Source organism: Schistocerca cancellata, chromosome 9, assembly GCF_023864275.1.
Source record: "Schistocerca cancellata isolate TAMUIC-IGC-003103 chromosome 9, iqSchCanc2.1, whole genome shotgun sequence".
In the NCBI taxonomy this organism is placed as follows: domain Eukaryota; kingdom Metazoa; phylum Arthropoda; class Insecta; order Orthoptera; family Acrididae; genus Schistocerca; species Schistocerca cancellata.
In genome coordinates this window covers 509751437-509776649 of record NC_064634.1, presented here as the reverse complement: position 1 = coordinate 509776649, position 25213 = coordinate 509751437, and the positions used below count along the sequence as shown (strand labels likewise).

At 38.7% G+C, this 25213-nt stretch overlaps 1 protein-coding gene across 5 annotated transcripts in view; it reads left to right on the top strand.

Moving 5' to 3' along the window:
* LOC126101139 (tau-tubulin kinase homolog Asator) overlaps positions 1-25213 on the top strand; it is a 690846-nt gene that overhangs the window by 597760 nt on the left and 67873 nt on the right. For all 5 annotated transcript variants that reach the window (XM_049911824.1, XM_049911821.1, XM_049911825.1 and 2 more), the window contains 5 exons: positions 3331-3429; positions 7205-7324; positions 10985-11239; positions 19737-19920; positions 22622-23053. In XM_049911824.1, the coding sequence (XP_049767781.1) occupies positions 3331-3429; positions 7205-7324; positions 10985-11239; positions 19737-19920; positions 22622-23053 (1090 nt within the window). The remainder of the gene's footprint in view (positions 1-3330; positions 3430-7204; positions 7325-10984; positions 11240-19736; positions 19921-22621; positions 23054-25213) is intronic.

Sequence of the window (25213 nt, the reverse complement as noted above, 5' to 3'; positions counted from 1 at the left end):
TTCGTATTCTTCCTAGTCATTGTTATGGAACAGTTCCTTACTTACATTTTTACAAGTTTTTGTGCCTTGTGCTCCAGTTGAGACACACCTTCAGGCAGTATGTATTCCTCTGGCCTGAATTTGGTCCCACACACGTCTCTGTAGTCCTGGTTCCCAGTCATTTTTCCTCAGTTTTCTGACTTTAAATGTTCCTGTAATGAATGTGTTGTCACAAATGAAAGTTAGTGCCATAATATCCTTCACATCACAAGCTGTCCAAATGTCAGGCTGAGTGATCAGTTCTCCAGGCCAGACTCAAGTTTTCATTTTCACTGATATTCCGTCTTATTAATTTCCAAGTCTACAGAAAATTTGACTAATTTCTGGAGGTACGCTCAGTAGGACTAAATGGTTAATGTGGCTGTGCACCATATGTAGAAGATATGTATCTGAAGTTGACTTTGCACAAATTCGGATTTGGCTTGATATCTGGGAGCTGCCACATCAAAACCAGTGTTGGTACTGGTTTCTCACGTAACAGCAAAAATAGTTTTCTCAGTAACATATCTGTTTGTAAATATTTGCTTATGGCTACACTTTACTACTCCCTCCCCTCACATTTGCAAATAGAAGAGTCATTGCATAATTTTGAAAATGCTATTTCTTCAACACACTTGCAAATAACAAGTCATTATGAACCATTTATTGTGGTTCTCATGTATCTATTGTGTTTGAAGCTCCTTGATGTGTAGAGCATTTTCAGGCTTTTAGAACAAAGTTATTAATCCTGGACACTTTTCTGATCTTTTATTTGTGATTCAATTTTGTTTTTACATATTGTTATGGAGTGAACTGGTGCAGTTGTCAACACACTGGACTTCCATTCAGGAGGACAATGATTCAAATCCACATACAGATTTATGCTTTCCACGATTTCCCTAAAACGCTCCAGGCAAATGGCAGGGTGGTTTCTTTGAAAGGGCACAGTCGATTGCCTTCTCAGTGCTTACAATATTGCAAGCTTGTTCTCTGTGTGAATTTTTTCATCCTGGAGAAAACCGGGAAAAACACGGGAATTTTTTAAAACTCCGGGAATTTTTCAGTTTTAGTTTTTCAGTTAAATTTTTGTAATTTTGATTGCTAAAAACTGATAGTCTAACAAAGAATATTACTCTACCTTGCTACTGCAGAATTATATTGCAGCAATAAAACATAAACGGGAGAAAAAAATTAAGTAAAACTTAAGTTGCAAAGGAAATGCGCCATTTACAAGAAAACAAACTGCACACGCAAACGTCTGCCAACAACAAAACGTGTTAAATGCATTAGGACGAAAGACAATGCTATACTTCATAACAGCAAACTGCTTGCGACGATCGTGACGTCACAATTGTTTACGTTAGCTTCGTTAGAGAAGATGCCAGTCGCGTATGAACAGTACATTCTCCCGCATCTGGCTACTTGGAAGAGTGGTTGTAGCAAGCAGCCAGGTGCTACTCGGAAAAGTTTTCTGGGGCGTAGTGTTTACATTTAATTATTTTGCTGTTTCATCTTCATTTACAGATCTCACGTCAAATGAAAACAAAACGGATTTCTGTGGCCGGGAGCCATCTTGGATGTTCTCTTAGTTTCAGCTCGGATATTAACGACACATTCTCTCATGGAAATGGATGGTTCACTGTTGCCATAGTGAGAGGTGGTAGTGGAGTTTCTAGTGTACCTGGACTTGAAAGTTTTAATGATAGAGATGTAATTGCCTATCGTACCAATCATATGTTTGAAATTGCTAATAAAGACTTTGGTAAATCTGCTTATGACTCTACCTCTCCACTTGTATTGTATACACGTAACAAACGAAAACTCAATCCTAATGAATCTGTATTTATTTGGATTAATGGTAAAGGTGTTTGTGAATATGTAAAATTTGTATCTGATTGTTCTGTATATTTTCATAAATAAAGATCTGTAGCGTCAGCCTCTAACCGGACTCATAGATAAAATAAATCACATAATTATGGAAGGCAAAATATGTTATTCGTTTCAGTTTTCTGGTTTTATTTCAATTCCAGGTTTATAACAGTCAAGCATTAATCGCCTCGCAGAACGGTGAAGTTATTTTTGTCGGTTTCCTAAAGAAATTTAGTTATTATTAATCTTTTCTACTGAGGCAGTCAATTTATTTGAAACGAAGTGTTTCGTCCCATCCCATACTATTGACTAGTTTCAGCTGTTTGCTGCATTACAAGTGCACGTTTTCTTCTTCTGGCACGTATGGCACTATCGATAAAATGAAATGAGCGTATGGCATCGTTGGCCAGGAGGCCCCTAGTCGGGGAAGTTCGGCCCCCAGGTGCAAGTCTTTATTTCATTCAGCGCCACGATAATAAAGAACCAAACACGAGATAATGCAGTATTGATACTCCAATAAAATTTACATCCCGAAAACCACACTGAAAAGCTTAATTTCAGGTTGGGACCTTCTTCATTGTGAATCTGGATATACGAATTTACACTTTAAGCGGAAGTGGGTATTTTAGTGTGGTTTACAAATTTCCGATGCTCTTGTATTATAACACTTGTAGAAAAAAAAACGATTTATACGTGAAACCTTAGCTTTTCTGGTGGCTAATTGATCTTCAAGACCAGTATTATATGTGAAAGCGTAGCTTCCCTTGCAGCCACACTTATATATTAATTTAAACTATTAACTTTTAGTACTCATGTGTTCGTGCTATTTAACAGTGATGTTCTATGCTGTGAATACTTGCCTTCATTGGCTTTCGAGCTCACGTTGCATTATGATTGACGTACAAAAGCGCATCGCAAACTCGATTTCAATGCTTCGGAAAGTAACTTGCTGAGTTTGGTGGAATTCGAATTTGTACTTTAGTAATATGAAAATATGCAGCATACTTGTGGCTGCACATAATTTTTTTTTTTTTTCCCACTCGCGGTCGTTTACTTATGTGCCGGGAATTTCAAGCCGTTGCATGAAACCTTAACCCTTCAAAGGATTGATAAATTTTACAGGTCCGAGGGAAAGTATCCTGTCATTTATCAGGGAAAAAGTGTATTTTCGTCTGGGAGAAAGTGTATTTTTAACCGGGAAATCCGGGAATTCTTTTTCCTTGTCCACGTATACACCCTGTTTATTGCATTTAGTGAGTGATGTCATCACAGTCTTCATTCATGCTCCCTGCCTCACTTCAATCCCTCCCCTACCCTTCTCTTCCATCTCTTTTCTCCAAGATCATTTTCTTGTGTAATTGCACCCAGTGTTTGAAGTTTTCTTGAATGTAATATTAGTAATAAAATAATAAAATGTACTACACAATTTTTTATTGGTTTTAGGAAATGGGAAGGCATGATGACTTGTGGTCGTTATTTTACATGCTGGTGGAATTTGTCAATGGGCAGCTCCCATGGCGAAAGATAAAGGACAAAGAACAGGTACGGTAACTAAAATGTTGATAACACCCCAGATGCGTACTCGTCTGTTATGTATCCTCCCATAGATTAGATTAGATTAGATTAGATTTACTTTCATTCCAATTGATCCGTAGTGAGGAGGTCCTCCAGGATGTGGAACATGTCAGAAAAACAACAATACATGACAAATATTTACAACTAAAACAAATAAGCTAATGTACCATTCCACAGGTCCCAAGTGGAGTGATCGTCATTTTTTAATGAACACTAAGAGTCATTTTACAAATACTAATGCACTGAATTTAAAATAAAAAAGTTTTTTATTTATTTATAAGGTAATAAACATGTAATACAACTACTGTAATACTTATTTACAATGAACACATTACTGCACTGAAATGGTGCAGAAGTTAGATTGTACACACACACACACACACACACACACACACACACACTGGTGATCCCTGGACCATTTTCTGTACCGCAACTTCCCATTTCCTATCCTGAAAAACTGAGTCAGCATCCCTCCACAATGAGTAAGATGTTGAGCTCAGAAAGAGGAAGAAGTGTTAGTATTGTGCTTACACACAACCACACACACACACACACACACACACACACACACACACAATCACATGTGAGACAATGTTATGTACAGTTGAGACTAAGTTTAATTGTATGCTTAATGATGTACATTATTTCATATCTTTCATGTTCTGTAATGATGAGTCAATTTTTTTGTCATCAGTCAACAATAAGATGATATAATAATGGGACATAATGACTGAAAAGACAGACCATAATTCATTCACCTTTATGACAAAATGATGATGGGCACATTTGCACATAAAACACTAGGAGTTTAGTCTCTGATTCTGCTTCAGAGCAGAAAGTTTACTTCTGATACTGTGGGGAGAATGGGGCCTTGGTATAATGTTTTTAAAATATTTAACTTATACTTCATCTGATGCTGCTAATGAACATTCACTTCTGTGATGCCAAAATTTCTGCTTTCTGCACAGTTATTTGTGTCTCAGCTACACAGATCACCACTAATATAAAGTTATCATTGTATTATTTGTGTGAACCAGTGGGAACTGTGAACTCATAGGTCCGTGTCTCTCAGCTGAATTATGGCTGTAATTTGTATCCATTATTTATTGCTACAAGTTACAAGTCTTACAGCACTGAGAATATAAGCAATCCGAATGACAACAATATGTTGTCCTATTGGCTCCCAACAGCCGAATCGGCAGAAATTGTATGACTTAATTTTAGCAATATAATCAACTTGGAAAATTGACAGTTCTATAGAGCAGTGGCAGCTTTAGCATCATTGGCATTTGTTGTCCTCTGTTGCAAGTATTCTGTGCGAATATATTTTTGTTAGCATTAATTTGTGTCCTGGGCTGAAGTGTAGATTGGGGTCACTTCCAGTCACAGCAGCTTGTGTCTAATGCTCACAGGCACCAATGTGTCAGTTGTGTGTAGCCAATGGGATGATAGTTTCACCTAGTGAATTTCACATCTATATTGACCTCAGAATGTAACAGTATCCTTTAGAATAAATCTGCATGTGACCTCAACTGCCAAAACTTCATCTGGGAGTGTAAACGACCCCTGTATTAACGTATTACATGGCATAAAAATGTCAACCTGAGCAGCATTAGTGTAATTGGTGAATATAAGGCAACTTTTTTTTTTTTTTGCATTATGAACTTGAGAAAATCTCTTCTTATAATTGTGTAAATATAGTATTTCTAATTTTCTCTGTAGTTATAATGCTAATTTAAGAGCAATTTCTACAATGACATCAGTGTTTTACACATGGATGCAAATGTAGTTGTGTTCTTGCTACATTGTTTTGTAAATGTCTGTTGCAAAGTATAGTGGAGCTTAAGAGTGAGTTAAGAAATGTTGTGTGCGACACATTTTTGTTTCATTGAAGAATATTTTCACAGGGATTCTTTAAATTGATGTATAATTCATTATGAAATTACAGTGATGGACCATTACCTGCCTCTAGCATGTGAAATTCCAGTACTGCCAATACTCGCTTACTCCATCAATCCAAAAAGTTTAGAGGCGGGATTAATAAAAAATAGAGAAAAGTTAAGGTAGTGGTTTTAATTCTTCAGGTGTTCTATGTAGTCCTCCCCACTGGATTGTAGCATATAGCATGTTCATACGACCATATGAATCTATCAGAAAACTCCTTATTTGGGAGTTTGTTCAACTCGTGTTGCATTCACTCGAATGCTGGTTATGGAATTAAACCGTTGACCCTTTGCATGAACTTTTATTTCTGGGGATTAAAAAGAAAACAACAACTCACTTGGCACCAAATAAATAGGGTGAATGTGGAGGGCAGTTGAGAACTGATACCTTTGCCCCCCCTCCCCACTAGGAACTGCACAACAGCTGCAGCCGTGTAAGTGGCTCATTGTCATGCAACGTAAAGATATCCCTCCTTATCAATTGTTGCAAATGAAGCATTTTATTCCTTTTGCACAACTAATCTGTGACACCTAAAGAACACTGGTAATTAACAGTGGTGCCACTGGGAACAAACTCCCTGGGTATAATGCTATGAGCATGCAAATAGTGAGAGACCCATTCTGCACTCTGTCATTTTGTGGTACATTTGCATTGAGGACAGGAAGGCTTCTCAACTGTGTTTAATTTTTTCCATAAAAGAATTGTCCACATTCTCAGTGTCCATCGAGCTATGGCAGGCACTCACATGTCATCATTTTTGTTCAGGAGTCTCCATTAGGAGATGACATGTTGAGTTGCAGACAGGCACAATGAAAAGACTGTTTTCGTTGTGCCTGTCTGCAGCTCGATGTGTCTATGGTCAGTAGCAATCTGTCTCTTCCGTAATTGTTGATGTTCCAACCTTGGCCCTCCGTTGTATGATTTTTCCATCAGGAGAACTTGAGGTGTGACACCCTGACCTATCATTGTCCTCGAGTGGCACTTGTCCTTCTTTAAACATTTAAACCATTCAAATACTTGTGCACAACTTAAACAATTATTCCCGTAAGCTTTTTTCGTGCACTCAAAAGTCTCTATAGCCATTTTACCAAGAAAATGTGAAATTGAATTATAGCTCATTTCTTCATTGTAATTTGTCACATAAAGTATTGACAAACTTCAGCCACGTGTCCACTGCTTGCTCTCAACTGGCTGGTCGAATGCACATCTGTTGTGTTTATAGTTATTAGTTTAAGCTGCCGTGGTGGTTACTGTGCTGACGACACTTGTATACTAGTAATAAAATCAGGCTTGAAACTTTTTGGATAAATGATGTATAAAAGTGAATTGTCGTGCTGTTGGGGACTAGTAGTTTCTTTCTCCGGAAGGGGAGAGGGGTACGCTATAAAGAAAGGGTGGGTCACTCAGACCTCAGGCTGAGAAAGGATTAGGGCGGGAAATTTGTTTCATTACAATGTTTTGATTATAATTGGTACTAATGGTTTTATATTATAACAACTCATAATTTTAATCCATTTTCTCATACTAAATGTAGATACTTTCCATATTTTCTCCAGAGGATCTAAGCTAGGTGGTTGATGTAATGTAGTGTATTACTTATTTTGTACAGCAGTGTTTATTGATACAGGTATATACCAACCCTCTTTTGTTGTTATTACTATTATTTCATCTATAATAACTGCTATTTTTGTTGGAAGAAGTAGATTCAGTTCTTTGTCCTGAATATTATGTCTATGCTATTACTGTTATTTGTTGTTCTCTGCAATGAAAATTGAACAATGTCTGTTTTGTGCTGTAGGTCGGCCTCATGAAGGAGAAGTATGACCACCGTTTGTTGCTGAAGCACCTTCCCTCTGATTTGAGACAGTTCCTCGACCACATACAATCTCTGACATATGAAGACAAGCCTGACTACCAGGTAACAAGAAGTTAAAACCTCAGTTCTGCAAGCTTTGGTACTGACTGTAATCACCTTCTTCTTTCCTGCTTTTCCATAACATTAACTATATTCTTTATTTCTCATTATTAGCAATTTGGTTCTGAATCCTGAACCCTGAAAAAGTAAAATTCATCTCTGCCACCCTTTCCTTTACTAAAAGCTACTGGTAGCATACCTTATTTACCACATTTTTATTATGTTTGAGCTCACATCACAAATAATCACCATTGCTCTGCACACCTCTCCTTGCACCTTTAGATGTGCCCACTGCCCAACCTCTGCACCCACAGACCCTACTTGTAAAACACGGATTTCATTCCTTCCGTGAGTAATAGCATGATCTCTAACCGAGACTTTGTGTCGTACACTTTTCCTGCAGTGCTATCCAGAATACAACGAGGTGACAAAATCCGTGGGATAGTCGAACACATACGTATACAGATGGTGGTAGTATTGTGTATACAAGATATAAAAGGATTGTGCATTGGCAGAGCTGTCATTTGTATTCATATAATTTATGTTAAATGGTTTCCAATGCTATTATGGCCACGTGATGTGAATTAATGGTAGTTGAGCTAGACGCCTGGGACATTCCATTTCGGAAGTTGATAGGGAACTCAGTAATCTATAATCCACAGTGTCAAGAGTGTGCTGAGAATACCAACTTTCAGATGTTACCTCTCACTGTGGACAACGCTGTGGCTGTGATGGCATTGTGTAGAGTTGTCAGTCCTAAGAGATAAGCAACACTGCATGAAATAGCCACAGAAATCAATGTGGGATGTATGACAAATGTCTCCATTAGGACAGTACAGCAAAATTTGGCATTAATGGTCTATGGCAACAGATGACAGACTTGAGTGCCCTTGCTAACAGCACATCACCTGCAGTACCTCTCCTGGGCTTGTGACATTATCAGCTGGACCCTAGACGATTGGAAAACTGTGGCCTGGTTGGGTGAATCTCAATTTCAGTTGGTGAGAGCTGATGGTAAGGTTCAAGTGTGGTGCACACATTCCATGAAGCCGTGGGCTCAGGTTGTCAACAAGGCGTTGTGTAAGCTGTTGGTTGCTCCATGAAGGTGTGGGCTGTGTTTACATAATGGACTGGGTCATTGAGTATAAATTGTTATGTTTGGCTACTTGGAGACCGTTTGCAGCCGTTCGTGGACTTCATGTTCCCAAACGATGATTAGATTTTTATGGATGACAGTGTGACATGTCACCAGGCCACAATTCTTCATGATTTGTTTGAAAAACCCTCTGGACAATGTGAATGAATGATTTGGGAGCCCTGATTGCCTGGCATGAATCCCGTAAAATATTTATGGCATATAAAAGAGAGTTTATTTAATGCAGGCAACACTTTCACAATTATGGACGGCTATACAGGCAGCGTGGCTCAGTATTTCTGTGAGAAACTTCCAATGACGTGTTGAGTTGCTGCACTATGCTGGGCAAAAGGAGGTCTGACACTGTATAAGGAGATATCCTGTGACATTTGTCATATGAGTGTGTATGATTTCCACTTACCTCCCCCGTTGCCTGTATATCAAAATCCACTTCCCTAGCTGCAGCCTTTATTTTCTCAACGATATCCAGCTATTAATTTTCCATCAGTCCAATAATCATTGCTACTCTAACCTTGCATATACAGATCTCCCAGCCTTCTGTTCCAGAATCGTCTGCTCGTGATCCGAGTAAAAGTGTGCAGTCAGTACCAAAAGCGTCAGTGACTGTGTGAGGTCTGTATGTGTTTACTCTCTGATGGAGGACATCATCCGAGACCTCAGTTCATAATTGTCCTATTCTGTATGTGTCCATCTCCTGCTAAACATTTACTTCATTGATATGGTAATGGAAAGTCCTGGCAGAAAGTAAATAATTTAGGGGTAAAGGCATTTCAAAATTGTCCCTCGCCCACTGTTGACTGCTTTTTTCCCAGATTGGTAATAAACTAAGAAATCGTGTAGAATACCACCAGTGAAAAGAATACTTACTAATAGTAATAGCTGAGAGAGAGACCACATATCACATCTAAAGTTTCTAATCTGGGAGCTGTTCAGTAATTTGAGTCCTTTATTTTGAAATAGTCTTCCTGAGCAATAAGGGAAGGTCAGTAATTTTCAGAATTGGTAGTGATGACTACCACTCTCATCTTGTGGCTAGCCACACTTAAATACTTACGGTAATTGAATGCTATGTAATTCAGAGCTTTATTCACTGATTTAGTTCAAGTTTTTCAGAAAGATAAAAACTGCAATAAACTGCAAAAAACCTGTAAAAGGAAAACTGCCAGTTCTGAAGTGATTATCCTGAAATTATATTGGGCAAAGTAGTAGTTAACACATTCTTCATATGTACACCTGTAGTTTCTGCCTTCCAATGTTATTTATAATCCGTCTTGATAGCAAAAAATGTTTATTCAAATGACCAGTTTTGGTTCCTCTAGAACCATATTCAGATCTGCCATTTTGGTTACAGGAGTAACCTGTCCATAGACAGCAACCTACACATGCTGCATCACATTCAGCCATAATGTACCGTAAGTCCCATCATAAAAGAGAAGTTGTCATGAAAGTGGAACAAATCAGTATAACAGAGAGGCAGCTGTTAGAAATGAAAATTATATATTCTCATTAAACAGTGAAAAATCCAGGATGAAATGTAACAATATGAAAAGGATAGTTGCTATTACTCATATAGCGGAGATGCTGAGTTGCAGATAGGTGCAACAAAAAGAGTGTCAGAAAGTGAGCTTTCGGCCAGCAAGGCCTTTGTCAGAAATAGACAACTTTCTCTCTCTCTCTCTCTCTCTCTCTCTCTCTCTCCCCTCAAGCAAATGCATCACTTGTGTGAGAGACAGAGAGAGAGAGAATTGTCTATTTCTGACAAAGTCCTTGTTGACCGAAAGCTCACTTCCTGACAATCTTTTTGCTGTGCCTATCTGCGACTCAGCATCTCTGCTGTATGGTGAGTACATTCTCATTACATTGATACAAACTATCCCAATTCCTTGCATTATATCTGATGGGTGCTAGAAAACTTTCTTGCAGCAGACAGTAGAGCCATAATTGTGGCCCTATATGAGGAGACAGTCTTCATGAAAATTGTTTTTGTTTCTTGTATTGTAGTTGTAAGATACGTGGTTAGATTGAAACTGATTTTTATATTTTATCAACAAAAAAATACAGTGACAGAGCATATATTTTGGAAAGTAAGTGCACATACTTACATTCCAAACTGTTTGAAGATAACTCTGCAAGATATGCTTTTATCAAAATAGGTTTATTTTCTGTTTTTCAGACACTGTGTTTGTATTGTTTTAAACTGAGTGGTTTTGGGCAATTTCACCCATCTTCGTATAATTTTTTCATAGTTACAGAGTAACCAGTCTTAAAAGAACTTTGATTTCAACTGGATCTCATGATGTTTTTGTCCTGTGTTAATGAATACCCTGACTAATTTCACATCTCTGAATGTTTCCTATTTGATGGGATCTGCAGAACATGATGAATGAAAGCTGAATAAGATGAATACTTGAAGTAATGAAGCAATTCAAAGTTGAAATACTAATGTTAAGTCTATTATGTACTAGTTTGTTTTTGAATTTTTTGTGTACATTGTATTTATTTTTCAGATGTTGATTGGCCTTTTTGAACGGTGTATGAAGCGTCGTGGAGTGAAGGAAACAGATCCTTATGACTGGGAGAAGGTGCCAGTGCCAGACACGATCCCGCCACAGATATCCAACACGCCGGCAATCGTGTCACGGCCCCAGACGACCGGGCAGACTGCTCCCCGCATTACTGACAACATGCTGGAGGATAACCTCATCACCAGCCTCGACAATAATCAGGAGAACATTGAGCCGGACAACAGGAGGGAGCTTGAGGTGAACATACACCCTTGTGGCCAGCAACTGTGCTCCTACTATTACAGTTTGATCAGTTTAGAGGAGTAGCTAGACCTGTGATATGCTTACGGTTCCTGCTGTGATGACCTTACCTGTAGTTGTGAGACGTCTTGTGTACTTCCATCTCTGTTTTGAATTTTCCAGTGTTGTTATGTAGTCTATAAATAAATATGAGGGCCTTTCAAATGTGTTTTCCCAGCTTTAGTAGTTGCTTTAATGACTTCTGTTCTTATGCTTGCAAAATTTGCAAAACTGTAGATCCTGTAGCTATAGTGATGTATATCCATTTCTGGCTGTTTTCTTTTCATAACATGAGTAGTGTTTTCCACCTATGATTATCTGTCTGCAAAACAGTATAGTTATGTCACTGTCACTGTATTATTACTTTCATAACATGTGCACAACCCTTTAACACTTTTTCTCTACTGTCAGATCAGTATACTTTTATTTTTCATCTTAGATCTTTGAAAATGACTTTTTACTGTGCCTGTTTAATGCCCTTAGCATTATGTATAGTTTTTTTCTCCCGTGTTTTTAGAGTTTTAATTACTTTTTGTACCTCCTCTTTTCTTGAAATTCCAGATATCTTTGAGAGCAATTAACTGTCTTCCATCCATTTGTTTCTTGTTTCAGTTCTTGTACGCAGAGGGCATTTCTATTCTACTATTATTGAATACACTCTGCTGTATATAAATAACATTGTCCCCATTTATTTTGCATTTCGTTTATTAACCTGCATTTTAAATGGCAGAAGTAGCTAAGATATTAGATTTATTTATTTTTGAGACTGTTTCTACCTTATGTGAATATATAACTTGCCTAGTCTGCCAAAGATGACCATCCTGAAAGATGTTTTTCAAATATTGTGGTAAGTGTTGTGCACATAAGGAAAGTAAGTTTTCTCACTTGCAAAGAAAAATGTTCAGTTTATGAACATGTCTTTTTGTTATCACTTGCTTTGTTCTCATAAGGCTAGCATGTCACCTACAATATTTTTGATAACTGACCTTTCTTATTTAGGAATTTTGTAACAGCTGTTTTATGTATGTGGAATTCCTGTAATGTGACTGACATCACAAAGTTATTAGTTGTCTTTCTGCTTTTCAGTGTATTGTTTGTTTACTGTATTGCTGGGAAAGAAAGGAGTTGCATAATGTGATGCTGTAAATGGTTAATGCTTTTGGCTCTTTGTAATGGATGCGCTTTTGGCTCTTTGTAATGGATGTTGTGGAACAGGCAGAATGTAATAGTTAGGAATCATACCAATGCAACGAAAAGCACACCATGCTTTTCAGTTAACCATTAATTTGTAATTGCTTCTTTGAGGTGCTGAAATTTTGGTAGAACATAAAAAGCCGAAGACGTACTGCTATCACAGTTTGGGACAATATTGTTTAGTGCTCTTTACATCATCTGGTTTTATTATTATTATTATCAAGAGCACATAATGTCTTCAAAGCTGTTTCCATTGTTATGGTAATTTGTTGGTTTTTGTTACTCTCTGAGTTAATGTCAAGTGTCTTTCAAAATGCATATTGGATATTATCGTGGCTGAAGAAGTGTAATTGTATGTAATGTAAGTAAAATTGGCATATTTTGTTGATTCAATAAGTGTGTGTCATGCTGCAAGCCTCAAATACTCCATTACTTTCAGTGTGTACAGCTGTGTTATATATTTTCCATAAGACATATTTGAAGAAAAGTCCAGAGAAAGACAGTTGATAATGCATAAAAATCTCATGCTATTCTTAAACAATTATGAGTTAAGTATTGTAAAAAGAAGTTACCATTTTTATCTCATTGTGAGCAATTACAAGTATGCATATATCGTGGTAATCTTTTGTTTTTGCGTACCTACTGATCAGTTTTGATGTGATAAATGACATACCTGCAGACAGATAAAAGTATATCAGATAATGTAACAATACAAAAGAAGGAAAGTTGCTACTCACCATATAGCGGAGATGCTGAATTGCGATAGGCAAAATAAAAAGATTCACACAATCATAGCTTTCGGCCATTAAGGCCTTTGTCAGCAGTAGACACACACACACACACACACACACACACACACACACACACACACACACACACACATCTGCAGTCTCAGAGATCTGAAACCACACTGTGAGAAGCAGCACCAGTGCATGATGGGAGCGGCAACTGGGTGGGGGTAAGGAGGAGGCTGGGGCAGGGAGGGGGAGGGATAGTATGGTGGGAGTGGCGGACAGTGAAATGTTGACTGCAGACGTGTGTGCAAGTTGCGTTTGCGTGCGTGCGTGCGTGCGTGTGCGTGTGCGTGTGCGTGTGCGTGTGTGTGTGTGTGTCTACTGCTGACAAAGGCCTTAATGGCCGAAAGCTACAATTGTGTGTGAATCTTTTTATTGTGCCTATCGCGACTCAGCATCTCCGCTATATGGTGAGTAGCAACTTTCCTTCTCTAGTATTGTTACATTCCATTCTGGATTTTCCATTGTTTGATATATTAGATAATGTTGAGAGGGGGAGAAGAAGAAAGAACTAAACCAGCCAAAAATAGGCTTGCATATGAGATTTTACTGATAGACTGTGAAAACTACATGTATATCAGAGTTCTTAGTTTTTCATAATTTTCAGGAAGGATTCTAGCAGATCTTGGACATTAACAGAAAAATAAATTTCAGAACAGAAGTTTGGCAATGGTCAGTGTGGCATGCGTACAGATAAGCTGTGAAACACTCTCCAAAAGCCGTATTATTTTGATGTGTCTAGATAGTTTTTAGTTCACATTACATTTCAGGGATGAAAGTAGGATATTTGAATGTAGAATTAAAATTGGGAGCAGTGTTGGTCATTTGAAATAAGTGTGTAAATCTCATGTATGAGACAGTCAGGCAGAGAAGAGTAAAAAGAGTTAGTAAGAATTACATAAACAAATGCAAACAGACAGATACTTTAATATAATTGCTATATAACACAGAAATACTTATTAAAAAGTAAAAGAATGATACATGATGTATGTTCTGTTAGCCAGTTACACATCAGATATGTTGGTAATGGAGAAAATAATTAATTGAAAGATACAGGAGAGCAATTTGGAACTGATAACAGACTGATTAAAAAATGGAGTAACAAATTGTGTACAACAGATACAGTGAAAAGAGTGGATGAGTATATGCCAGAATTGGAAAAATAAAAAAGAAAAGAAAAAACCATGGAAAGAGGGAGACAAAAAATCAGATAAACATTAAGTTGAGGCAAGTTCATTCAGGTACTGAAATGTTGTAGGGGATAGTGGTGACAATGTTTATCACATATAATGCTAACTTAATGAAGAAAAAATTCACATTGTAACTTAGAAAAAATTTCTTTTAAAACAGTTATGTGCTGATAGGATGATCATATAGAACATGAAAATATGCTCAAACTATAATTACTGTAATTTTAATAGGTAGAAATGTTTCCATAAAAAAAGTCTTTCGCCCTAAGAAAGAAAACAGAAAAATTATTTGGAAATTGCTAGGAAGAATTAATGAAAAACAATCTAGGAATCATCATGTACACCAGGGTGGTGCTGTAATATATTTGGTGAAACAAGAATGATATGAGTAAATCAAATAGAGTTACAGCAAACAGTATAATTTGTGGGGACTATTTTGTGCCATTAATTCTCAAAAATACATCATATAAATGTGCTGTGATTACAAACGGCAAGAACTTTAGTACACTATGTAAATATTATACTCTCCATGAGTTTTTTCCAAAAGACTATGTAATCACAGTTTCACTTTGTAAATGATAAAACTGTCCAGACTTTATTTGTTGGTGGTTTCGAGAAACTATGCACTTTGAGGTAATTATGAATTATTGAGAGAATGATATGCCTCCAGGAGTTATATTGACAAAATTTATCTTTAAAACAAGACATATTGATGGGTATAGCATGTGACTACATTCATAACCATATCAACCTCTAAAAGACATGTTCTCATGTACAGTACATTAGAAGCAAACTCAGTAAGAAAGCACTGTTGATTTGTTCAGTATCTCAATAATATCAGAAAATGATAAATTTTATTTTGCAATGACATTCATTAAGCCGGCCGCGGTGGTCTAGCGGTTCTAGGCACTCAGTCCGGAACTGCGCGACTGCTACGGTTCGAATCCTGCCTCGGGCATGGGTGTGTGTGATGTCCTTAGGTTAGTTAGGTTTAAGTAGTTCTAAGTTCTAGGGGACTGATGACCACAGATGTTTAGTCCCATAGCGCTCAGAGCCCTTTTTTTTTTTTTTTTTGACATTCATTAAACATGATGAAGAGCATAAATTTCCAACACAGACATTCAGACATTGATCCTCTGTAACTAGTTTCCCTTTCTAGGTTGTCTCTCTTAGATTATGTACTCTTGCATTTACAATTTTGATACTGTCTTTCTCTTCTCTGGTTTTGCGACATGAAAAATTACTTACTTATATTCTTCACTAGGCATCTGTGCTCCCACCCTCAATTTGCACCAGGAAAAAAAAGCAAGTCTCTCCTCATATTGTGCTGCAGTGTACTCTTGAGAGATATCTTCCCCTGAGTTTTAGTGGAGCACAAGTCCATAGGACTGTGCCCCCAGCATACCTGCAATGTCTTATGATTTGACTACTTGCATACAGTTGCCTTCAATCTCACACTGCTAGAAAATAATACAAAAAGCATATCTAATAAATTATGCGACAGAAATCCTGGCCAGTGCTTACCATCAGTAGGCGAAGTGTGTAATACTGCTGATACAGACACCTAAAATCAAAAGTGACACACTGCATAGCTTTCGAAACTAATAATTCTTTTCTCAGGTGGGAGAGAGCTGTAGGTTACTACAGGTTGTAAAGGATATGCAGATCATTGAGATGCGAGGATGAGAGGAATCCGTCTGCAGTGAGATTAGTGTAGACAAAGATGGAGGAGGGAAGATTGGCCTTCCCTTTCTTTGTAGCCTACAGTAACCTATCCTATTCTGCTACCCAAGGAAGGAACTACTAGATCCAAAAGCTGGACGGTGTGTCTCACTTACTTTTACATGTCTCTCAGTAGTGCAGCACATTTCAGCAATTCTGTCTAATGATTTCTTAAAATACAGTGTGCCCGAGAAGTTCCTAACAGTTTCTTTGAAGGAGCACTTGAATTCGAATGAAGTGTTTACAATATGGATGTAATGTGGAAGAAAACACTATAATTTGATGTAATCACTGCCGTTTAACACAATTGCTCTCTATATCTGAGCAGAATAGGAATTAAACTCCAGGGAGAAGAAAAAAACTTTAAAATTTGAGGTTTGCCGACGACATTTTAATACTGTCAAAGACAGCAAAGTACTTGGAAGAGCAGGTGAACAGAATGGACAGTGTCTTCAAAGGAGGATATAAGATGAACATCAACAAAAGCAAGATGAGGATAATGGAATGTAGTCGAATTCAGTCTGGTTATGCTTAAGAAATTAGATTAGGAAATGAGACAATCCAAGTAGTAGATGAGTTTTGCTATTTGGGAAGCAAAATAACTGATGATGGGCAAGTAGGGAGGATATAAAATATAGACTGGCAATAGCAAGAAAAATGTTCCTGAAGAAGAGAAATTTGTAAACATCGAGTATAGATTTAATTGTCACAAGGTCCTTTCCTTCCTGAAGAAGAGAAATTTGTTAACATAGAGTATAGATTTAAGTGTCATGAGGTCCTTCACGAAAATATTTGTAAGGAGTGTAGCCATATATGGAGGTGAAACACGGATGATAAACATTGTAGACAAGAAGAGAATAGAAGTTTTTGAGATGTGGTGCTACAAAAGAATGCTGAAGATTAGGTGGGTGGATCACGTAACTAATGAGGAGGTACTAAATAGAGTTGGGGAGAAAAGAAATTTTTGGTACAAGCCGACGACAAGAAGGGATAGGTTGATAGGATACATTCTGAGGCATCAAGTGATCATTGATTTAGTACTGAAGGGAAGTGTTTGTGTTTGTGTGTGTGTATGGGGGAGGGGGGGGGGGGGGGGTAAAATCATAGAGAGAGACAAAGAGATGAATACTGTAAGCAGATTCGGAAGGATGCAGGGTGCAGTAGTTACTTGGAGATGAATAGGCTTGCACAGGATAGTAGCATGTAGAGCTGTATCAAACCAGTCTTTGCACTGAAGAGGACAACAACAACATACCGATTTCTGGGGTAGTTGTAAAAATCACTGCCAAAATGCATTCATGGGGGTGCTGCAAATCCCTAATCTTCACCATTTACACCTGACTCTTAATGTGACACCTTTTGAAGAAGTCCAAGGATGTGACATCGAGCGAGCGTGCTGCCTGTAACCATGGCAATCCTTGTCAGATCTGGTATCCTGGAAATGTCTCATCGAAGTAAATATACGCAATGTGTATGGAGTTTAGTAGGGTGCAGTTCTATTGAAACACCACCAAATCTAGAATTTTGTCAGCAAATCATTTGGACTCCGGGAACTGCACGAGCACATCCAGGTGCGATGTTGATGTGACTGTTGCTTTGGCAAAGAAAAATGGATCCTAAACACAGTGTCAGGTGAGGCCCAGCCATACATTTACCTTTCGAGTGTTACATTCCAGTTCTGTGGCGATGTGTGGTTCTGTTGGCCTGTATCCTGCTGTTGTGGTGATTTACGAGGCCGTGGGTGCGAAAGATAGCCCCAGCACTGAACGAACGCTCATTGTTTACTATCTCAATTTAGTCATGGCATGTGGGCATGCGTGCCACACAGTGCTTAGGTTCATTTGTGACAAGCCTTTTTGTACTGTATGGTGTGGAAGTTTTGCTAGACAATAGATTTTGGGATGCCACATTCTCAGCTGAGACACCGTGTTATCGCTTTTTGGTCTCTGCTCGATAGCCTGTCGTATGGTCGCTACAGTTCCCAGTGACACTGGACCACACAGTACATTTATCATCACAAACATTTTCAGTATGCTGGAACTTACTGACCGAACACTAACGGTTGTTCGCGGTCAGGCTTCTGTGTAGAAATATCGACTAAACCTTCGTGAAGCTTAGTATAGGACAGTCCATTGAGTCGCCAAGTATGATGGTGATTCATTATGTGGTCCACAGCTTTTTTAGATTACTTGCAATAAAGAGACAAAAACGTAGTGTTGTCCCAGTAGCCCTGTATGTGTATATGTGAATGAAAAACAACACTAATTTTCCAATTTCAGGTGTAAGCTCTAAACTACAAAGTATATGCTGACTGGCAACTGAAATGTCTGTTTTGAGAGGTGCTTAGTCTGTAATGATATTATCCAGAATTATTTGATAGGTGTGTGTTTACTGATAGAAGAGCTAAATCTTTTTGCCTTACTTCCAGTATTTTTCTCAATTTTTGATAACACAGAACATACTATATCAGTTGCAGAAACAGGTTTCCAGAAATTACACAATTAATAAACTACCATGTATACTAAAATACTCAATAAATTTGATACTGCCCATTTGATGACTTATTTATTATGAATACCCAACTGTCAGGTGTTCCCTATAACATGATAAGAATTTTAATATCCTCCTCTCCAAATGTGAAACATTTCACAATGCGCATATGACTTACTGTACCTGTAGGCTATAATATCACTCCATTACTGACACGTGGTACCATATATATTACAGCTAAACAGTGATCACTGAAATTCTTTGCCAGCTAAAGGAATGAAAATGTATTTATGGAATATTTATAGAATTTGACTCTGCTGAGCTGTGGCTTGTTGCTGTTTAACATGAGCTTACTGTATCCTCTGTAACACCTATTAATATATTACTTATATTACTTGAAATATGAAAATGATTTTGTGTGCCAGATGGAAGTTATGTGTATTAAATGGACTAAATTATTGTTATAGTTGTCATGACTGTTGAAGCCTTCCAGTGTTAAAACTTTTTCAGTCTAGGACCTTCGTACATAACATACTTAAAAATTTCTTTAAATGTAAAAAAGGTATATATGTTTCCACTTTCAGATGAACATAATTGAATATTTCAGTTTTAAAATCACGTAAGGGAAATGAGTGGGAGAGAAGCTATTGTGTACGGTTTTCTGTAGCTTGATGGATTTCCCTCTCACATCTTTCAATCTCCTTTGGTTCCTACAATTCATAAAAATCAGATCTAGTGCAAGATACGGCTTATATAGCTTCTTTAGTGGAGAACAAGGTCTCTTGGCCCTAATTACACTCTATTGTCTGCCCATGTGCATTTTGAAGTGTAAATTTCACTTCAAAATCTTTTAAGACCTCATAATTTGAGACAAGGAACACCTAGACATATTATAAGGAGGCACACAGTGTGAGCCCATGTCCTAACTTGAATGACTGGTTAATTTTAGTAGCTATGGAAAGTAACTAACTGCATGAAGTAAACTATATATTTACCTGAATGTATAATGAGCAGCTTACATCAATGAACAAGTATAAAAATTTTATTTCTGTCTTTGTTAAACAGGCACAGCTCGATTATGAAGGTGTATGTCGACGAAGGCGTCACTTGCATGGAGAGCAGACATCTCCTCTAGTAACGGAGACAAATAGAGAGCGTGATAAGTTGGTAATAGACAAGAACTGTAATGCAACATTGGCTGCTAATCAGGCAATGAACCAAGGTGCTGACACAAATATGGCAGTACAAGGTGTGTAACTAATTTGTGCTGAGATATACATTACTGGCCATTAAAATTACTACACCAAGAAGTGCAGATGATAAACAGGTATTCATTGGACAAATATATTATACTAGAACTGACATGTGATTACATTTTCACGCAATTTGGGCGCATAGACCACCACTGGCCGTAATAATGGCCTTGATACGCCTGGGCATTGAGTCAAACAGAGATTGGATGGCGTGTACAGGTACAACTGCCCAAGCAGCTTCAACACGATACCACTGTTCATCAAGAGTAGTGACAGGTGTATTGTGACGAGCCAGTTACTCAGCCACCATTGACCAGACGTTTTCAATTGGTGAGAGATCTGGAGAATGTGCTGGCCATGGCAGCAGTCGAACATTTACTGTATCCAGAAAGGCCCCGTACAGGACCTCCAACATGCGGTCGTGCATTATCCTGCTGAAATGTAGGGTTTCGCAGGGATCGAATGAAGGATAGAGCCACGAGTCGTAACACATCTGAAATGTAATGTCCACTGTTCAAAGTGCCGTCAATGCGAACAAGAGGTGACTGAGACGTGTAACCAATGGTACCCCATACCATCACGCTGGGTGATACGCCAGTATGGTGATGATGCATACAGGATTCCAATGTGCGTTCGATGCAATGACACCAAACACGGATGTGACCATCATGATGCTGTAAACAGAACCTGGATTCATCCAAAAAAATGATGTTTTGCCATTCATGCGCCCAGGTTTGTCGTTGAGCACACCATCGCAGGTGCTCCTGTCTGTGATGCAGTGTCAAGGGTAACCGCAGCCATGGTCTCCGAGCTGATAGTCCATGCCGCTGCAAACGTCGTCGAAATGTTCGTGCAGATGGTTGTCTTGCAAATGTCCCCATCTGTTGACTCAGGGATCGAGATGTGGCTGCACGATCCGTTACAGCCATGCGGATAAGATGCCTGTCATCTCGACTGCTACTGATACGAGGCCATTGGGATCCAGCACGGCATTCCATATTACCCTCCTGAACCCACCGATTCCATTGGATCTCGACCAATGTCATGATAAGATAAACTGCAATTGCGATAGGCTACAATCCGACCTTTATCAAAGTTGGAAAAGTGATAGTACCCATTTCTCCTCCTTACACAAGGCATCACAACGACGTTTCACCAGGCAACGTTGGTCAACTGCTGTTTGTGTATGAGGAATCGGTTGGAAACTTTCTGCATGTCAGCACGTTATAGGTGCCTCCACCGGCGCCAACCTCGTGTGAATGCTCTGAAGAGGTAATCATTTGCATATCGCAGCATTTTCTTCCTGTCGGTTAAATTTCACATTTGTAGCACATCTTTGTGGGTAGGAATTTTAATGGCCAGTAGTGTGTTACTAAGATGGTGAATGTAATAGTTCTGTGCTCAGTTTTATCTCAAGAAAAATTGCAATTTAAGAGGAATTTTCCAGGCAGCTGGGCTCCTCTCATTGTAAAATATGATAGTAAGCAGAACAGGCTGTGGTTCGTGTATGTCCTTTCTGAAAGAAGTTTCCTCTGTCTCTGGCTCTGCACAGGTGTACTGGACTATCATAAAAGTCCTTCCATTCAACTCAAATAATTTTCCAAACTATTTCCTTCTTCCTCTTCTCACTTCTATTTCCTCAGTTTGTAAGTTACAATGTGGTACAGAGAGAGACATCAATGTTTGAGTTTAATGTGGACACATGAACAGAGTTAATGATACTCAGATTGGCCACAGGCGATATTTATAGATTACCCATTGTGTAAACTTAGCCATATACATTTTCTCAATAATATTTCCTAGCCCATTCAAGAACTTACTCATATATGGGAGGACGATGGCTCAAATCTGCATCTGGCCATCCATATTTAGGTTTTCCATGATTTCTCTATGTGACTCCAGGCAAGTGCCCGGATGGACCCTTTAAAAGGGCACAGCCAATTTCCTACCCCCATCATCGAAAATAATTGGGGGGCAGTGAAACCTGGGCTGTATGGAGGGTGTTCCAGCAACTCACAACCCAATTTTGTGATGGTTTAAATATTCCTGTGAGCCATGATGTACCCAGATGTAAACCCCATCATCACCCCATGCACCCGAGCTGCCCAGCCCCCGCATATCTGCGCACCCGACTACTGAGCCGGATGGATCTTATTATGCGTACGACTCGGCTAAAGGTTTGTATCTACTGCTGTGTTGAAATCTTGCTACCAGTGGAATGTTTAAACATAAACAGATTTTCTCACCAAACTTCTTACAGCTGTTATGATCAGAGATGTAAACTGACAGAAAATTCTTAATGGAATATACAGGTAAGTATGCCTGTGAGGGTAAAACATTACTCACTAAATAGAAACAGCACTGAGCTTGGAGTTGGCATGTACTAAAAGACCAACTAGCAGAGCTTTATGCAGAGTTTATTTTGATAGTATTTATTTAATACTTCTAAATAATTTTAACTCAACCTCAATGTTGAGGTCATTAGAGTTTCCTTTAAGATGACAATGGCCAAAAACCTAATGCAAATCATAAGTTATTCGCTCGCACTTTCTATATCTTTCAAAAAACACTAGCTGAGATTGTTTTTGATGAATAGCAGATAAATTTCCTTTCAGACTTTTATGGTAAGAATAATCATATGCATTTTTGGGGGAAATAAGTCAACAGCTCGTATAATGTTTATAATTACATTCACAGCATCTCCAAAGAAGCAGCAACAGAGACGCGCTGTTTCTGTGGCTGCAGCTGATGAGAAGGAGAGGAGGAAGCACCAACAGGAACAGCTCAAACCACAGCAGGACCACGGGCAGCAGCCGGATGCCGCAGAGCACGCGGTCGACTACGAGGGAGATGCCGTCATGGCATCTGCTCGAAGCAACTCTGACACTCAGAAACAGCAGAAACAGGCAGTCACGGTTCCTTCTGGTTCCGCCTCACCTGCAGGCTCAGGTCCACGCACAAGTGGCGGCAGAGTCCGTGTCGTGACTGCTCCTGCTACCTGCGTGCAGGACCTGCCTCCACCGCCGCCTCCACTCGTCCAGACTGCACCCGAGCTGCCCAGCCCCCGCATATCTGCACACCCGACTACTGAGCCTGATGGATCTTATTATGCGTACGACTCGGCTAAAGGTTTGTATCTACTGCTGTGTTGAAATCTTGCCACCAGTGGAATGTTTAAACATAAACAGATTTTCTCACCAAACTTCTTACAGCTGTTATAATCAAAGATGTAAACTGACAGAAAATTCTTAATGGAATATACAGGTAAGTATGCCTGTGATGGTAAAACATTACTCACTAAATAGAAACAGCACTGAGCTTGCAGTTGGCATGTACTAAAAGACCAACTAGCAGAGCTTTATGCAGAGTTTATTTTGGTAGTATTTATCTAATGCTTCTAAATAATATTAACTTTGCACAGACCTCTATCACCTGTTTATATACTGGGAAAGTTGGGATATAACTACATGGAAGAATTCTACAATGTATTTACAAAAAAATGATGGTACAAAATGTATATCATTTTTCAACGTATTCTCCTTCCTTTCAAAGCACTGGGTACAGTGGTCTACAAGCTTGTGTATTATTGTCAAGAAGTAGTTTTTTGGTTGGTCACATAGCCATTTTGCACTGCTTTCTTCTTCTCCAGACCCGAGGAAACTCAGTGACTTCGAAAGTGCAAAGCATTGGAAACTCGATGACCTCGGAAAACAGCCTCAAGTGACTCAAACAAATTGAAGTTGGGGGGGCAGTGAAACCTGGGCTGTATGGAGGGTGTTCCAGCAACTCGCAACCCAATTTTGTGATGGTTTAAATATTCCTGTGAGACATGTGGGGGTGCACATTGTGACGTTACCACAAAATAGAAAGGTCATTTGAAAAGTAAAGGATGTTTTGTTTTGACATGTGACCACATTCCCACCACCACCACCACCACCACCACCACCACCACTACTGCTGCTGACTAACCACTGTCCTTGGTACTCATCCAATTCAGTTTGGCAGGAGCTATGATCTGACATGGTTGATTACTGCTTAGCTTTGCAATTTTAAAATGTGTAGCAAAATTGATGATCCTGCCAAGTGTGAGGTACATAGTGTTATAAGCTTTTAAAATGCACATAAAGTCCAACCCATTGAAATTTATAAATAGATAGCTGAGGTTTATGGTAAAGCGATGAACAAAGTGTCAGTTCAGAATTTGTGTATTGTGTTTAACGGTGAGTGGAACAATCTTCGTGACAAATATTACTTGGGCTGGCCCTCAGTGGTGACTAACAGACTCAAAGCAAGAACTGAAACAAAAGTCCAAGAAGATAGGGGTTTCACAATTAGGGGACTGCAGTGGCCTACTTTAGATGCTTCAATAACATTGCAGCACCATTAGAAATAAGTGACACAGAACTCTGACCGTGGGGTTGTCCTTCTTCACAATAATGCACGTCCATGTGCAGCAGGAGTCATACAGGATTTGATTCGGGAGTTTCAGTGGGAAGTGATTCAACATCTACCACACAGAAGGGATGTAGTCCCAAGTGATTATCACTTGTTCTCCAAATTGAAAGATTTACAACAAGTTACAATGATCAGATATGATGCTCATTTTGAGTGCAACATGGTAGTTCGGTTGTCATTCAGAGTTGGCTGGTCAGTAGGGTAAAGGTACTGTAATATGTGTTTGGTTTCACGCTTGAATAATGTTTAGCATTAGCACAAGTGTAGGTAATGTCGCCCAAGAATGAATCATTTGAGAATGTGAGGTGCTATTAAAATCTGGTGACACAATTTTGTTACTTTGATTTTAAAACTGTTGTCTACAAAGGCATTAAATAAGCAGTTCTATCTTAGTCTTATTTGCTTTCTGTACTTTATCCACCAGTAATTAAATGTTATTAATTACTCAACAAGTTATCATAAAAAATAGGAGGGGGGGGGGTGTTATCAATTGAGTGAGACAAAGAAGAGAGGCATGGGGACGTTTCTCACAACGTTGTCATGCAACAGCAACACTTTCTTTATCAACAGACCTCATTGTTTGCTGTGAATTACTGGCTTTAGGATGTTTCCCAACAATCTGTGGCAAGACTCTTTGTTGATGGTAGTTCCTTTTGTCACATAGTCTTCCAGTACAGAAAATGGGAACCATAACTTTTCCTGCTGACATTAGATACTCTATATTCTGGCATTTTGATTATGGGTCATATTTGTAGTGGAAAGCACATACAGCGACCACTACCGTGTGATGGGAACTGTCTTCCCATCAGTCAGGAGGTACTCGAATCCTGACTG